The 17859-nt window shown below is 32.4% G+C and overlaps 1 protein-coding gene and 1 non-coding gene across 3 annotated transcripts in view; both read left to right on the top strand.

The window, feature by feature from the left end:
• The window catches only part of LOC118198006 (extracellular tyrosine-protein kinase PKDCC-like), a 48964-nt gene that overhangs the window by 10802 nt on the left and 20303 nt on the right, over positions 1 to 17859 (top strand). For both annotated transcript variants that reach the window (XM_085820575.1, XM_035369587.2), the window contains exons 2-4: positions 2775 to 2906; positions 5246 to 5711; positions 7590 to 7766. In XM_085820575.1, coding sequence (XP_085676701.1) covers positions 2775 to 2906; positions 5246 to 5711; positions 7590 to 7766 — 775 coding nt within the window. The remainder of the gene's footprint in view (positions 1 to 2774; positions 2907 to 5245; positions 5712 to 7589; positions 7767 to 17859) is intronic.
• Positions 9341 to 9412, top strand: TRNAN-AUU (transfer RNA asparagine (anticodon AUU)). The gene has a single exon. It is a non-coding gene; the product is annotated as a tRNA-Asn (tRNA).

Here is a 17859-nt window from a genome sequence, read left to right as displayed (position 1 = left end):
TCTGATGATGAATTTTAGCTGCTATCATGTCTTTAGCATTAAGAAAATGAATCAATAATCATACATTCATCATTTGGCAGGGTTCTTAATCATCACAGCCATTTTAAATACTTAAAAACAATAATGTTAACATGGTTGAAGGTTTCCCATAATGGCACCTGTGGCTTGTCAATGATGTAGGTAAAAAGTGCAGAATGCTAACCACAGCGCTGCTGCAAAATGGTACTTACTTTAAAAACATGCCTTGTACTTAATATCTGCTATTGATAGAAAAAGTATTGCATATTAAATAAAAATGAAAGTTGAAAATTAAATTCATGTATATTTTTTTCATTTGTAATATCATTATGTGCAAATTCTGTACAATTTTCAGTATACCTTCACTAATGGCAAATGACTTATGAATAAAATAAACTGCTAAATAATAACATAACTTGGTTTTAAAATTTAGAAGTATGTTTGATGTAAGTTTGTCAATTTAGTGTAATACTTGTTGTGTGTAGCAAAGCTTAATTTTTAAAATTAAATGTGCCGGAGCCCTATGGAAGACCACTAGGAAAAGAGAAACAAAAATAAATAAATAAAATAATTACTAATTAATATAAAAAATTAATAATTAGAATTAAAATTCAATACAATGTAAAAAGATCAATAAAAATTTAATAAATTATTAAATGAATGGTAAATAGTTAAATAATAAACTGAAATATTGGACCTTGTTTTATTTGGGGTTAGAGCTGGAACTGCAATTTCACACAAAAAAGTAAGAAATAGCACAATTGCCTGTCAATTAATTTAAGCACTGAATATATAGTATAATATACTACTTCAAGGATGAATATATATATATAAGATTCTCATTTCAGCATATCAATGAAAAAAGTTAAAACAGTTTTAAAGTGTCACTAATAAGAACAGAAAGAATGTAGTGCTTAGTAATAAAGAAGATTTATCCCAGATTTTATCTATTATAAATTCGAAGGATCCTGCCATCCAGTTCACTTTTGAAACTGAATCTGACAATATTTTGAAACTGACAATATCCTCTCCTTCCTTGATATTCCTATGATTTGCAATGAATCTGATTTCAGGACTACTGTTTACTGTAAACACTTTTCTGTTTGTTTATCGCCTCATAAGTCATGTCACCCGGCTAAGCCAAAAAATAGCTTCTTTTTACTATTATGTATTTCACACTCCCAAAGTTTAGAACCATTGCTTGCTAATGAACTCAATTATTTGAGATCAATTGCTGTTGACCAAGGATTTTCTCCCATGGTCATTGATAGAGCTTTGAAAAAATTTCAACTTGCCATCAAAGAAGATGTTCCGCTGTTAGAAATAACATTAATAACATTGTCATAGTTCCATTTCATCCTTCCGTTAGTTAAAGCACAGATTCTTCAGAAGTTCAATTTTCACGTCATTTTCTCATTTATAAATAAAAATCCACAATCCATTTCTTAAAGATTCCATTTCTGACATTTGATATAATGCTATAACTCTTGGAGAATTTAGCATATCATGTCATAGATTGGCCAAATCAAAAGGGCATTGTAGTTTTGTATCAAGAAATATGAATCTTATGTCCAAAAAAGCAAAATTAGTAAGTCTATGATAGCTAATCATAATTTTGACTTTGGGTCTGCAAAAATTATCCAAAAAGCTTCTTCCATTGGCGAATTTAAATTTTCTTGAAGCTTCTCACATTAACAAAGATTTAGTTTGTTTAGACTGACTTTAAATCCAACCCAATCCTTCCTAACGCTTTTAAAATTTTATTAACTTTTAATTTCTCAATTTTTGTTATTTAATTAATTTCTCAATCTTGCCAAGGTATGGCACTACCTTCCTGTTTATTTTACTGCAGTAAAGTATAAACAGAACTGTTACACCTGCTGCTTTCCAGTTCAACATTTACAATTCTGAGTGATGGTCTCACTTTCAGCACTCTATAGTAACTATCTCAGACAGCCAGGACAAAACTTGCTAATCCTGCTAATTATTCAACAGCATTTTCAGTAGAACTTAGCTGCTTTCCAGTCTTGTAAATTTCTTTGAAATCAATTGAGTTTTTTGTCTAAATCTATGCCAAATACAAGATTGTTTCTTTACTGATGTTAAGGGAAAATGTTATTAACAGTAATGGAGTAATGGATGATGTGTAGAAAACAAAGAGAGAAGTATCCAACACTTTCTGACCAGGATCCCAAGCTGATATAATTTCAACTGTCAAGCAAAATGTGACAGGGGGAAAATTTTTCCCTAGAATTCCAGACTTAGTTCAGAACAAAGTAACAAGTGACAATTTTCATCTTCCTGTATTTGGTTACATGATTCCAAAAAGTCTGTGTATGTGATTTTTTCGACGGGAAAGAAAAATTTACTTGCTGTCACAAGTATATTCACTTCGTGGAGAATAAGCATTTGACATACTGGTGGGAAAATGTTTTCTGAAAACTCTTGCTTTTGTTCAAGGGTTTATTTCCCAAGGCAAGAGAGACATGCATTCAATAGTTAGAATTGATGAAAAGAAGACTTTTCTGTTGAAATTGTGGTTCAGTTATATAAAAGAAATGCCTGAACCCTCTTATTTAAGGCTCTGGATAGAATTATGATTTATCTAAAAAATTACAAAGCATTGGGGCTCCAGTTCTATTTAAGTTCTGAAATGTAGCATACAATAAATTTATATTTCATGATTCAAATTTCATTGTATATACTTTTAAATAAGTGTCATAGTATTTATTTTAACATACAATATATTTTACTAGATTTTAGGTTATTGTGTTCCAGCTGATCCAGATGTTCAGAATCCTCAACACACAGTTGCTATTTTTGAAGAATATGGTGAACCCATCAATGTCATCAAACTCTTACAGTTACCATGGGAAGATAGGCTAAGAGTAAAAAGACTTTGTGCTTCTTTATATTTATTGAAATTTGTACTATGACTGAGAAAATTACAATTATAGTTGCCAACTTCTTTATAAAAAAATTTTCATGGGATTTTCAGGCTGGAATTCGATTAAGTGGTGAATAACTCCAAGGTTTTAGATGATTGGAACAACATACAATGCATGAAGATGCATGAAACAACAAACTTGGGATAAAATCATAATAATTTATTTATTAAAGAAAAATTAATGTAATGAGAGGAATTTATTTAGAAAGGTTTAAATTAAGAACATTCTTTTTAAAGTTACTGAATCTTAGCTATGATTAAATAGATAAATAAAAGAAATATAAATATAATGATATCTAATGATTAATATAATTATATCTTTTATCTAGAACAAAGGAAAAAAAACATACATTTATCATGTGCCACTTTGAATAACATTTATTAACATATTACTTAGAAATGAATATGAATTAATATCAAGTCAAAAATGTAATGCTGCTGGTGCATAAAAAAAATATATATACAGTCAAAAGTCTTTAATCCGGACTCATCGGGACTTCGGCGATTCCGGATTATGGGTTTTTCTGGATTACAGATCATCAGTTTAAATCTGGTAAGATGGCATGCAGAAATTATAAAATTAAAAATATGAAATCGTAATTTATTAAATAAAGGACAATTATGATCTAAAGGGTATCAAAGTTTACAAAAAAAAAACTTCATATTTATTTGTTTACTTTATTAAACATTTCTTTCAACACATGCATGTGTAAAGCATACATTATGCATAGTCGAAATTAGAAAATTGCTACCAGAAAACTATTTGATGTGTATTCGTGATATTTATAATGATGAGAAATTGATTTAAATTATATCGGAGTACATCGAGATGAAACACTACATTTAGTGAGGAATTATAAGCCAAATAAAATAAAAACATCTGCCCTGAAGATGAGGATAGTGCTGACAGATCAACTTCCAGTTCATTTCGTGCCGCGATGTCCCCCCCCCCCCCCAGCAGAGCAGCGTGAAATTGATAAACAGATTTCAGAATGGTTAGAGAAAGAGAAACAAATCACCTCTCTGTCACTTTCTTCATGCCTTTATCCATTTTTTGCAGCAATTCCACTTTTTGTTTAATGGACATCGAAACGTGCTTTCGCATTGTAGATCCTTTGCCAGCTCCAGAATTGGAAACTCTTTTTGACATAATCGAAAGTTCAAGCTTACTTTTTAATGCACTTACGCATGCGCAGAAAGTTTGCAGCTTTGAGGTCCGGATTACAGATCATTCCGGATTATGGGCGTCCGGATTAAGGTCTTTTGACTGTATAGGTTAAGTCCACTATTTGGTCATGATAGAATACACAAGTACAAGGCTATCTTCTATAGTAGGAGCATGTTTCTAAAAGAAACTGCATTGCAGATACAATACTTTATTAAGTTTTGACTAGAATTCCTGTAAATATGACTATTTATCAATGCAACTTGTTTCCTTGTATAACTGCAGCGAGAAATATATTGTAACAAGACAATATCACATTAAATTGCAAGTGTATATAAATTATTAAAAAATGTTCACCATGTGAATTTAATTAAGAAAAAGATCAAAATTAACTGTAGCAATTTGTACAGTATGTACAGTACATTAGCTAAATGTATTTTGAAGGTCAACTTTTACTGCACTGTATGAAAAAGTCAACTATTGTTACTTTTCTTTCTATAAATTGGAGCGAGAAGGGTTTGTTAAGATCTTTGCATTGCATTTTGCGAGTTTACATGTATTGCATTATTCTCATTATCTTTTTGTCTGATACAACCAATTGTTACATAATAGCATAAATTGGTATCAACAATGCTGCTAGTGTAAAAATATAAGTTTGTGTAGTCACATTAGAACATGTTAATAAAAATTGAATATACTGGTAAATTTGATTAATCAGAACTTGTATTAGCCGATTTCACTCAAAAAATTACGATTTTTATGAATAATTTATATATGAATATAATGATAATAATTTATTTGCTAATGATTTTATAATTATCATGTGGAAATTATATTTTTCGTTTAAAATGTGTGCACTTCTGTAGTATTAGAATAGATTTAATATAATTGTGTTTAATTTAAGTGAAAAGGCTAAGGCCTTTGATTATATTTTTTAGGATCATAATTCTCATAAACGAAAGGTCTTTAATCTTTAAGGGAAAAAAATTTTTTTTAGATATACTTTAGGATTAAAAGATTAAAATTTCACAAATACATTCATAAAAACCGATTAGACCTTTCATACTGAATTTTAAATATTTAAAACTTTTATTTTGCTTTCTTTGAATTTTCAGATAAGTTTGGGTCTGTCAAGGCTTCTAAATCACTTAGCATCTTTCCAAGAACCTATTGCTCTGAATGATTTTAGAAGACAGCAGTTCGTTATTGTAGATGGAGAACCAAAGTTGATCGATGTGGATGATGTAGGCCTCAGTGAGCCAAGATGTGATGGCAAACCTTGTTGTTCACCAGCATTGTTGGTTGAGAATAAAACAATTTGCATTCCTTGTGTAAATAATGTGTGCCATGGCTACAATGAAAAAATTAATATAATTAGAACTGGGGGTCACTTTATTAAGCATATCTTGCCTCATGGTGCCCCAACACGTTTATATTTTCTAGCCAACAAGATTACTACTGCATATCAGTTTGCTTTACTGGATGCCAGAAACATTTTGAAAGAAATGGAAGATTTGACAAATGCTTTTAAGAGTGGCTTATATAGAAACAGAAATACATCTGAAACAGGATTCTTATCTGGTAATTTTGGCTTATATTTCAAAATTTTTAAGAAGCATGACAGACTTTTAGAAGCTTTTATTGTAGTGTTTTCAAAAATTGGAGACCAAGCTAAAATTAGATTTATAATTTTATTTCTATTTTCCATTACAAAAAAAAAAAAAAAAAAAAAAAAAAAAAAACTCATTCATTGAAATAAACATATTGAAAAGATCTTCTGTGATTTGAAATAAAATATGCAGATATTTTTAAATTGAAATATTATATTTGTTAGATTTTTCTGCAGAATACAATAAGAGAATGAAATTTGTCGATAAATATTATGGTACTACTCTTATATATGCCCTCGCTTGGCAACAAATTTCTCACCAAAAATATTTGGCGAGAAACTCCACGGTGCCATATTACTATCTAAATTTTTTGTCTACATTTCAAACTTTAAGCCTAAAATGTCTCCAAAAATGCAGTTTTCGCACATGCAAAACCACATTTCGAACATACAATTTAAGCTAAAAACCCGAAACAAAAACAAAAAATTTAGATAGCAAAAACGTAAAGTTTCTAACCAAAAGTATTTGACAAGAATCCATGTATACAGAGATATGTTTTAACTTAAAAAACTTAAAAAAATATCTACAAATTGCACAATCAAGGCAGCGAAAAAATCTACGAACTATGCACACCTCGCTTTAATAAATTAACATAACAACAATAAATTTCAAAGAATACCATGTACACAGCATTCTGTTTAAACTTAAAAAAACATCTATGAATTGTACAATCTAGACATTGGACACAAATCAACAAAATAATCTAAAATAACAAAATAAATTGCAAACAATTAAAAAAAAACAATAACAACAGAAATTCACAGTAAAAAAAAAAAAAAAACAATGAACATAACATTCTACAAAATAAAAACAATAAAATAAAATGCACTTTCCATAATACATTCGTGAATAAAATTTCGCCAGTCACACAATGTCTGTGAACAAAATTGCCACGATTTTGCTATATCACATGTCTTTCTGTGATTCAAAATTCCGAAAGTAATGATAAAAACTTCCTCCAAAGTTAACTTACTACATGAAAAACCGTGACTCAAATCTTAAACTCCGCTGACAACCACATACTTTACCAGCAACCATTTGACTGCAAACCCGCACAAGTCTATCAGAAATACTATTCCTTGTCCGAGTTCTCATATCAGCTCTGCATTTCAGATACGCCAAATTCTGTTTTAAAAGTAGTCCTGACTCCCACAGAAATTCCAAAAATACACTTCAATCCACATAAACACACCCGTGAACAAAAGACTCATTAAACAACACTAACATCGTACCTTTTAATACTAAATTTACTTTGCACACAATCTAAAATACGCGACTGAAATCGTGCCACCATGTCTCTCATTGCAACTTAGGCCATTTCTAAACATGCCAACACTAACCAGTGAGCAATTAAACCACTGCAGCAAAAGAGTTAAATTTCAACGTCAAAAGGGTTGCCATACATACAGCATCATGCCCCAAACCATCCCACAGCATGCAATCGCAGCCAAAACCAGTGCAGAACACATATTGCCACATTTGGTGATCTTAGAGCGTATATAAGAGTAGAGCCAATATTATAAAAGCATAACAACAGAATTTTATTACCTTAATTATAGAATTTTAGCAATATAAGTGCTGCATGTAAGACAACTATGATACACAGATAAAATGCTTCATTATTTCTTCTATTAGAAAATAATTATTTTGTTTATTTAATAAAGTGTTAATATATGAAAACAACATATCTTTAAAACTGTAATAAAATACTATTTTTGATATTGTAATTTCATATAAAGCAAGAAATCCTTCATTTAGTTTCGATTTTGTAAGATTTTTTCTTTTGTAGGTTACAAAACGTATAACTTCAAGGATGTATCTGACGATTTTGATTATAGATGCCAGCTGACTGTCTCTGGTTATGGTTGTAAGACATCTGTTCTTGATTCTGAAGAAGCAGCAGAAATTTGCTGGTCTGACTTGAAATGCAAAGCTTTTGTTGTAACAAATATTACTACATGGACAGGTAGTTAGTTAATTGTGATGCTGTTGATATTATTACTGAAAAATATCATAATGTTTTTACTTAAATTAGTTTGATGAAAAGGTATAATTGCTCTTTTAAATTTTATTAATATCCTTCCAATTCAATTTTAGGTTAACCTAATTAATTATGAACTATAAGTATATTCAAATTTCATCCACTGACCAAAATCAAGTGTTTTACTTCAGTTAAATATAACTTATTGTAAAAGTAAGATGTAAAAAAAGAGTGTTTTTGAGCAAAGATCAAATTGAGATTGTCCAGTTCTTGTTGCATTAAAAAAGAAAAGAAAAGGTGCAATTAAATTAGCTTCAAAACTATTTAAGTGCAACAGAATGACCATATCAAAAATTTAGAAGTGTACTTCTGTAAATAACTATCAAGGTGAAATTTATGTTAATATTTATTCTCTGTAAAAAAAAAAAAAAAAAAAAAAAACTGTGGACATTAAGGTAAAGATTATAGAGAAAAACTTGAGACATATATTTCTTGGCAGAAGAGGCACCATAGAAGCAGTTAACATAGCCTTTGGTGATATTTCTCCCAAAATACTGAATAAGATGTTTCTTATTTCTGTCACTTCAACAAGTTATGCTGGAAGCAATGAAGAACTATATCTCCAATAATTTTGAGCTCCCACATATAGGGAAAGCAAAGCTTTGTAGCCAAGATATAAGATGTTTCTTGTTTCTGTCACCTCAGAAAATTGTTCTGGAAGCAATGAAACTGTGGCTGCAATAATTTTAAGCTGACACATATAAGGAAAGCCAAGGCTGTGAAATAATGATTCCTTATATGACACATATAAGGAATCATTATTTCACAGCCAAGAGATTCTACCTACAAGTTTTAAAATGCAATAACAAAACTATTGAAAAATCCAGATCTGAATACTCAAAAAAAAATTCGGAGTATTTTTTTTTTTTTTTTAATTAGGAGAATTAGTTTTAATTTAATCTATTTTTTATAATAAATGTTGTGTTCTATATTTATTTTCTTTTACTACTTTTATTTTTGGGACAAATTAAATTAAACAAATGCTACTGTTATTATGGGACAGAAGGCATAGTAATCAAGAAAACTGAAGATCAGCGGAGTCACAGTCATCGAATCATTATTTGCACAGTAAAATATGCTTTTACAGAAAGCAAACTGAGCAGTTTATCTTTTAAAAGATACTGAGTTATTTTAAATTAATGGCAAGCAAAGTTTCATTAGTACTTTCTGATTATCCACACACCCCCAAAAAGTATTCATGAGGCAATGCATTATGTCACCAAATATATGCAAGCCATGGCATTGTGAAAATGTATTTATGTGGCAACCCAGGCTTGCGTATTAGACAAATATGTCTAATACACAGTAAAGTGTATTAGACAAATGCCAGTTTCCAAGTTCAAGTTTCATGATCATTAATGCTTTTGTTGCATTTTTTCCTTGTAAGAAATTGTAATGTGATTATGGATTTTGCTGGCTAAAAAAAAAAGTGTTGCATTTCTTCAGAAATATGGTGCTTTCCCTAACAGTATAAGGTATTTCTCCCACTTCCCTAGCGTGCCTTCATGGTGTAACGGTAGCACGCTGGGCCATTATTCCAGAGGTCCGTGGTTCGATTCCCAGTGAAGGCAGTTGCATATTTTTCATCTTTTCTGCTTCCAAAAATCCTAATGACTCTAAAAGTGGCGCCCGAACTAAAAGGGTTGTGGATGATGATTCTCTGCACCCAGGATTTGGTGACTAGGTCCCCTAAAACCCTAGCCGCCCTTTAAAAAGGGAGTATATAAGGTATTTCTCCCACTTCCCTAGCGTGCCTTTGTGGTGTAACAGTAGCACGCTGGGCCAGTATTCCAGAGGTCCGTGGTTCGATTTCCGGCGAAGGCGGTTGCATATTTTTCATCTTTTCTGCTTCCAAAAATCCTAATGACTCTACAACAGAAGAAAATGAAATTTCGTATTCAATGAAGTTATACTTAGTAAATAATTGAATTTTATGTATCAAAATTTGTGCGATTCTCTGAAGTTATTTTGAATAAAATCAAATTGCTGTACTGTTACTGTAAATGCCCGAAGTCTGGTAAATCCTAGGTTTCACCGATAAAAACCTAGCTTTTACCAAAGTGCCTTGTTAAAAGATCGAAGTATGCTTTAATATGATTCCATTACAGGCTTTTAGCAAGCCTTTGCAGTAAATCATGGGAGTTACCATAGACTTCCCATAAAAGCCCAAAACGAGGAATTTAAATCGATCTTGAATAAGCCTGCATATGCAATTTTCATGGCGACACTTTTCTGTTCCTGTCTCTCCTTAATTTCACCATTTGCAGTCTAGCTTCGAGCAAATTCAAACAAGTGTGGGCAGCTATGATCTAAAATAGAAACAGTTTGTTTCCATTTTAACATATTTTGCATGTTTTATTTTGCTGAAAGGAGATTAGTGATGTTATGCAGAAAATGTTTTATGACATTTTGTCTGAATCTGTAAAAAATAAGCAGGATAACAGCTTTTACTTAACAAATGAGAAGAATGAAGTGAAAGAAGCAAAATGTTTGATGGAAAAACATACAGGATTCTGTAATGAACTGTAAGTAAGTAGCATGCTAATGATATTCTAAATATTGGAGGAGAGGACAAACTTATAGCACCACAGTGTGCTGAAAAAACAGATATGCTGATTATGTTACAATTTATGAATTCTGCAATCTGTCATACACGATGCTCATATCACAGTTGGCCATTATGGAAGAACCCGCATGATTAAAGAACTGAATCGCAAGTACAAGAATGTAATAGTAGAATATATCAAGTATTTGAAAATATCTGAACTATGCCAGAAAAAACAAAAAACTGTGAAAAAGAAGACTGTAATCAAACAAGTTATGCATAGTGAAATGAATTCTCGATCGACCTAACAGACCTAACAGATATGCAACCCAATCCTAATTGTGGTATGAAATCCATTTTAGTGTATCAAGATCATCTTACAAAGTGAAACAAGCAAAATGTTTGATGGAAAAACATACAGGATTCTGTAATGAACTGTAAGTAAATAGCATGCTAATGATATTCTAAATATTGGAGGAGAGGACAAACTTATAACACCACAGTGTGCTGAAAAAGCAGATATGCTGATTATGTTACAATTTATGAATTCTGCAATGTCATACACAACGCTCATATCACAGTTGGCCATTATGGAAGAACCCGCATGATTAAAGAACTGAATCGCAAGTACAAGAATGTAATAGTAGAATATATCAAGTATTTGAGAATATCTGAACCATGCCAGAAAAAACAAAAAACTGTAAAAAAGGAGATTGTAATCAAACCAGTTATGCATAGTGAAATGAATTCTCGATGACAAGTCGACCTAACAGATATGCAACCCAATCCTAATCGTGGTATGAAATCCATTTTAGTGTATCAAGATCATCTTACAAAATTCATCCTACTCTGAAGTTTACATAGTAAAAGAGCTGACGAAGCAGCATATCGCCTTTTGGATTTTTGGAGGTCCAAACATTCTCAATTCTAACAATGGGAGAGAATTTTGCAACCAAATTATCAACTGTTTATGTGAAATGTAAAATGATATAAAAATAATTCATGGTAAACCGAGACACTGTCAATTGCAATGTTCTGTCGAACAGGTGAACCAGGACGTTGAGAACAGTTTGGCAACTAGGATGGAAGCAAATAAGATAGTCAATAGGAAGTGAAGAAAAGAAACAATAAAAAGTGGTCGGAAGGATTAAAATTTGTTCAAGCAATAAAGAGTTGGAGGACTTTTACCAGAAGGCATTGATAACTCATAGGATTTACCGCAAAGCATTGGTAAAAGCCCGGAATGGAATCATATTAAAGCAGGGTTCATACACATTTCTGCACCCAGACATTAAGGACTTTTAAGAACAATTAATGAAAAAAATTAAGAACCTATGATTAAATGGGAACTGAATAAATTAAAATAAAAATATTATCTATGCCTGAACTTCACTTTTGTAATACCATCCTAAAAATAAAATAGATCTGTATGTGTGATGCATTATTATTAAACATGAATTAATGATTATTAATAAATTTGAGAATAAAATAAACTTATGAAATTTATCACGTAGAATTAGATTTTTTACACTCATAATAATTGGGCATATTTGAAAGAAGATATGTGACATTATATTTACGTTTTACTAACAGCTGTATGTTGGTTTTTCTTTCCTGTCTCATTTTGTCAAATACTTGCTCAATCTAGAGGTTTAGTAAATAGGTAGGTTTTATGTCAAGCGGCATAGGCTACAATGAGAAGCAAGACCATAATCAGCATGATTCATAACCAAAAGACTGGATGTTGTCATTGCTGCTGCTTGTCTAGAGAAAGACCTGCTGATTAGAACAAACCTGAAAGTCCTGATATAGGCACGCTTAGCAAGTTTTGAAAGTTTGTTGGTCTCTGTCTGATGCAGGTAGTGTCATAGTTTTTTGTAGAGTTCCAGTGGTTGTAACCCAGGTTATATACTACTTTAAGGTTGCAATAAGCCACTAAAGCACCAGAGGTGATAAGTTGTTTTGCATTATTTTAAGTCTCTCTAGATGCAAATAATAAGTTTTACATGAATTTTTACATTTTTGTGTTTTAACTTGTGACTACAGTAAAGATTAATGAAAGGCAATAACTTGCTTTAATGCTCAGAAATAATTTTTAAGGGTAAGCAGTTAGTTATAAATAATTAAATTAGGTAGTTAGATAGCCTTAGTCATTATGGATTTACAATGGCCACTACTAAATTTTATTTATTTTTTAACAATATTTGTTAAAAAAGCCCTATTAAATCCCATTCTAATAAAATTTCACAGTATAAAATGCATGTAATTTATGACATTGATTCATAAATGATATTATTATATATACAACACATATAACCAGACAGCCATGTAAACTTAAATTTTAACAAAGTAAATTTAATTAAAATAAAAACACTACATAGAAAAAATTACATGTCAAAAGTAATAAAAAGTAACATAAGGCAATTTTACTCTTGGATGAGAGGAAAAGTTAAGTCCATGCAAAAATCTGTCGAAATCTCTGAGTAACGGTTGAGATGTTAGATGTTTTAAAACCTTTTTTTGAGTGTTGCCATTTACCGTTAGGTTATAGGCTCCCCCTCCGGCTCTGATGACATCTCGACGAAGAGTCGACAAGATATTTCACATTCATCTCTATGGGGCGTAAACTTGGAATGTTTTGATGATGAGTTTGGAGGTTTCTTCTATGTATTAATTTATGCTTTAAAACCTGCATCTTGAACACTGTCATAATATCTTTTATACAACTTATCTTTGTCCCTTTGAATAATGATTCAAAAGAATTTGTGTAATAGTAGAAGTAATCTGTACTACAGTATTTACTTCGCATATACAGTCAGCCATATGTTGAACAATTTGTTGTAGACAGAATTGCATTATGAATTTCTTCAGTCTCTAATTTTTCTAGATGAGGAATTGGTTCTAAAGAAATCGACAGTTTATCTTCATCTTCAGAACATGATTCGTTACCGGTATCAGTAAGTATCATATAGTTCAGAGTTACCAGTGCCCATTTTGTGGAAGATAAAAGAAAAATGTTGCAATTTGGACACAGAAGACAAACTTTTGTGAGCTAATTAAAGCAAACGCCAATGAATTTAAAAGCATTGATGATAATTATTTAACTTTCGACTGTATGTTCAATTACTGAACTGAAATGATTGATTTAACTGCACAGAATCAAGATGATTCTCCAAAACATCAATGAATCAGGATAATTAATTTAATATGGAATCAAGATGATTTCCTAAAACTTCACTGAATCCAGATGATTCGTTTAAAACTGCATAGACTGAGGGTGGTTCTACTGAAATTTTACTAAGCTGATCACAACGTTCAAGATCATCAGAACATTCAATTTTCTTTGCTTTAGGTCATGTTCTTGAAAGCTTTTCAAATATGCATCCCACATGAAACTACTTTCTAGTTTCACGTCCCGTCAACTTTCAGTAAAAGGGTTGGCAATTATTTTCGCAATTCGAACTAATCTTTCGTCTTATTTAACATTGCAGTTCTTGCATTCAACAACCCCACTTTTTGCAAGAACTATACAACAACTATTGTTTTTACCACGATAAAATTCTTTACACAAGATAGAGTAGAGATACATTTTTTATACACTAGTGTGCAAAAATTAAGGACGAAGTCGAAAAATTAGCATATCAGCTGAACGAAGAGGCAGAGTGGACAGAAAGACCAATCAGGAGATTAAGTAAGGTGATGTACGGTAGCACATGTGCAGATATGCAGGTAGACATAATGGGGGAGTGTCTGAGTAGTATAAAGCATGTTGTCGAAGTAAGATCAGTATTTCTGGCAAAGAGATTGCACGCCCTATAGCAGTTAAAATCACACCGAGTTGCTGCCTCAGCGAGAAATGGCGAATAATCAATCTGTTAGACGACATCTGGATGCTTTTACCCGAGGTCGAATCATTGGGAAGTTGGAGGAAGGCCGCAGTGTGACAAGTGTGGCTGCAGAGTTCGGAATAGCTCACAGCATCGTTTCACGACTTTGGAGACAATTTCAAACTACAGGAACAACTATCCGGGGGTTTAGTAGTGGTCGTCCACAAGGAACCACACCCGCAGATGACCGGTATATTGCCTTACAGGCCAGAAGAAACAGGCGGCATACAGCAGGAGAAATCGCTAGACACACGACACAGGCGACTGGACGACCAATATCGCGTTTTACCGTGGCCAGAAGACTGCATGGTGGTGGTCTGTTTGCACGACGCCCTGTACGGTGTGTACCTCTAATGCTTACCCATCGGAGAAGGCGTTCTCTGTGGTGCCGGGAACACCGGAATTGGAGAGACAATGAATGGGGACAAGTACTCTTTACAGATGAGAGCAGATTCAGTCTGAGTAGCGATTCTCATCGCATACTCATCTGGAGAGAGCGGGGAAGCCACAATCATCCCTCGAACATCATTGAAAGGGACAGGTATGGAGGTGGCGGTGTTCTCGTTTGGGCAGGCATCATGCTTGGTAGTCGTACAGACCTTCACATCTTCGACACAGGTTCAGTCAACAGGACCCGTTATTGTAACGAGATTCTTCTTCCATATGTGCGTCTTTTTAGAGGCACTATGGGTCTGCAGTTCCTTTTCATGGATGACAATGCACCATGTCATCGCACAGTAGCTGCCGAACAGCTCTTAGAAAGTGAGGATATTGAACGTATGGATTGGCCGCGAGCATGTATGGGATTTTCTAGGCAGACGCTTGGCAGCTCGTACCTTACCACCAGTAACGATTCCGGAGCTTCGATTGGCGCTGCAAGACGAATGGGCAGCAATGCCTCAACAACTCATTGACACCCTCATTCTCAGCATGGGCAGACGCTGTGAAACCTGCCTAGCAGTCAGGGGAGATCATATCTCCTATTAAAGACCGGATGTTTCTTGCTGGACACCCATCACAGGGATGTTTCGGCCTTCAGTCGCATTGTGCTCCATGCTACTTTTTCAATAAAGCTTCTTTTTATCCCTCTGATTTCTCTTTTAGTAAGTGTTGCTTACATTGCTCGTGTCCTTACGTATTGGGGATCTTACGGTATTAAATGTGTTGATTTGGAAACCTTTTGTACAAAGTTATATTGAAAAAAAAAGCGTCTCGTCCTTAATTTTTGCACACCAGTATAGTATGCAAGATATTCAATATTGCATTGTAACACTTCAACCTACATATATATATTCACTGCATAAATATATATATATATATATATGTATGTATGTGTAATTTAGATAAAATTTATTTTCCTTATTCATTGAAATCACGATATAGGGTTGGTCTCCCCCTGGTTCAAAGCAACTCTTGAACTTTAGAAGTAAGCTTTCTCCCTTTCGAATCACAATATCAGATCCACCCTACTATGAAAGGAGCTTTGAAAGTAAAATTTTGAAATCTCAATTGCTCGAAGGCAACTTGGCTGCACCTGTGGAATTACTAATTTGTTTATCTTCATTACTTTTGCTAGACAACTGCACTTAATGCAGCACATTTTTTGTGCCATATATTTTCCTTTTCTGAATTTGAATTTTGTTTCTTAACTTCTCCTAATTCTATGATAATATTAAGAATTTCACTAGAACAATCATGCATTGTAGAACCAGAGCCTTTCAGTTTTTTTTAAATAAATCCCAGTCATATGATGATTTCTGAAGTGTTGTCATTTTCCGTTTCGTAGAGAAATTTTCTATTGCAGAATGTAAATCTCTACATAGTTTCAAATGTGAACGTACATTAAAACTGTCACATTTATTCATTATTTCATTCTTCATTTTGATAGTTGTCACTTCAAGAAATGGATTCTGCAACTGAACAAGCTTAGTAACTGCTTCTCCTGCAAAGTTACATGCTTCATTTGAAACATTTTGTAAATCTTTTGATTTTAAATTTACATTTTCTTCTGCAGTAATTGCATGAACATTCTTTCTTCTTCTTCTTCTTCTTTTTTTTTTTTTTTTTTTTTTTTTAAGAATATTAAAATCATTTATAAAATTCTTCCAGGTATCTTCAGCTCAAATCTGTTTCTCTCTCATTTGTGATACTTAGCTGATTCAAGGGATATACATTCTTTATCTGTTTTGTACTTTTCCTCAAAATTGATTCATTATCACAAACCATTTCTGGAAAATTACGTATTGAGCAGTTGGTATTTTTCAAGTCATCATCGGAGGGTACATAATCATTATCCTTATCATCGCTTCCCGATAAAGACATCATCATTTAGAAACACCACAGAAGTAATCATAGTGTTGATTTTAGAAAATAGCTTGTGCCCAGGTGTTCCACTCGAAGATCATCAAATGCAGTTTAGCATTTTAAATAATTTTTAAATAAATGGAAAGTTTGACACTTTTTTTAGCATAAGCATTAAGGATTGCACTATGTTTAAATTCAGCTTATTATTTCTTTTATTTACAAAATTAAATGTGCTTTCACTCTGTGTTAAACTATCATAATCAATTTAACTTTCTATAAAATACAATTCCTACTTACTGCATAATTGCTGTACAATAAAACCAAGGACATTTTATTAATCCTTTACGACCAGGGTGGCTGTTTATTATCAGGTTGGCAAAAAATCAAAATTTTCCATATCACCAGGATGGTGATTTTCTGCCTTTAATGCAGGAAAAGCTCAAAGAAAAAAAAATTGCACTCGGCTTTCGGTAATAATTTTTAAATTTTTGAAGCCCACCAATTTATAACCAAAGGGCCATGTAGACTTTACATTTAACTACGCAAATTTAATTAAAATAAAAAACCACTACAGAGAAGAATTACATGCCAAAAGTAATAAAAGTTACATAAGACAATTTTACTCTCGAATAAAGAGGTAAAGTTAAATCCATGCAAAAATCTATCAAAATCTCTAATTAACGGTTGAGATGTTAGATGTTTCAAAACTTTTTTCAACTGTTACCATTGATCGTTAGGTTATACACATTAAAATCCACAAAATGTTTGTGTTTCATAACAACAACACTAAATGAAATATTTATGCGGCTTTTTAATTTGAAGCCTTCTTAGACATTTTCGCTAATTTATATCGATTTCCTTCTCTTTAAGCATCTGTTCTAACAATCAGAAATTTGTCTTAACACTCAAACCAATGTTCTTACTAATTTCTCTGTGCTTTATATCCAAACTTGTCAACCTCAATGTACCTATGAGGATATACAGTCAAAAGTTCTTAATTCGGACACCCATAATCCGGAATGATCTATAATCCAGACCTCAAAGCTACAAACTTTCTGTGCATGCGTCGCGTTGACATATGCGCATAAGACCTTTACGGCTGCGAATATGCTTGTGTGCGTGCACAAAATATGTTTACGAGTGCGTGTTTAATGTATAACGGACGGTATAAGCTAAGCTAAAATTATCTAATTATCTATTTCAGTTAATGTTGCAGATTGCGTTGTTCCTTAATCTTCGAATTGGATCCGGCTTATTATTTTTTGCAGACTGTTAGAGCAAT

This window comes from Stegodyphus dumicola, chromosome 1 (genome assembly GCF_044657685.1).
Source record: "Stegodyphus dumicola isolate Sdum_Otavi_A_Nest chromosome 1, ASM4465768v1".
In the NCBI taxonomy this organism is placed as follows: Eukaryota; Metazoa; Arthropoda; class Arachnida; order Araneae; family Eresidae; genus Stegodyphus; species Stegodyphus dumicola.
Note: the sequence above shows the minus strand (reverse complement) of the source record. Positions and strands in the feature narration are given on the sequence as shown.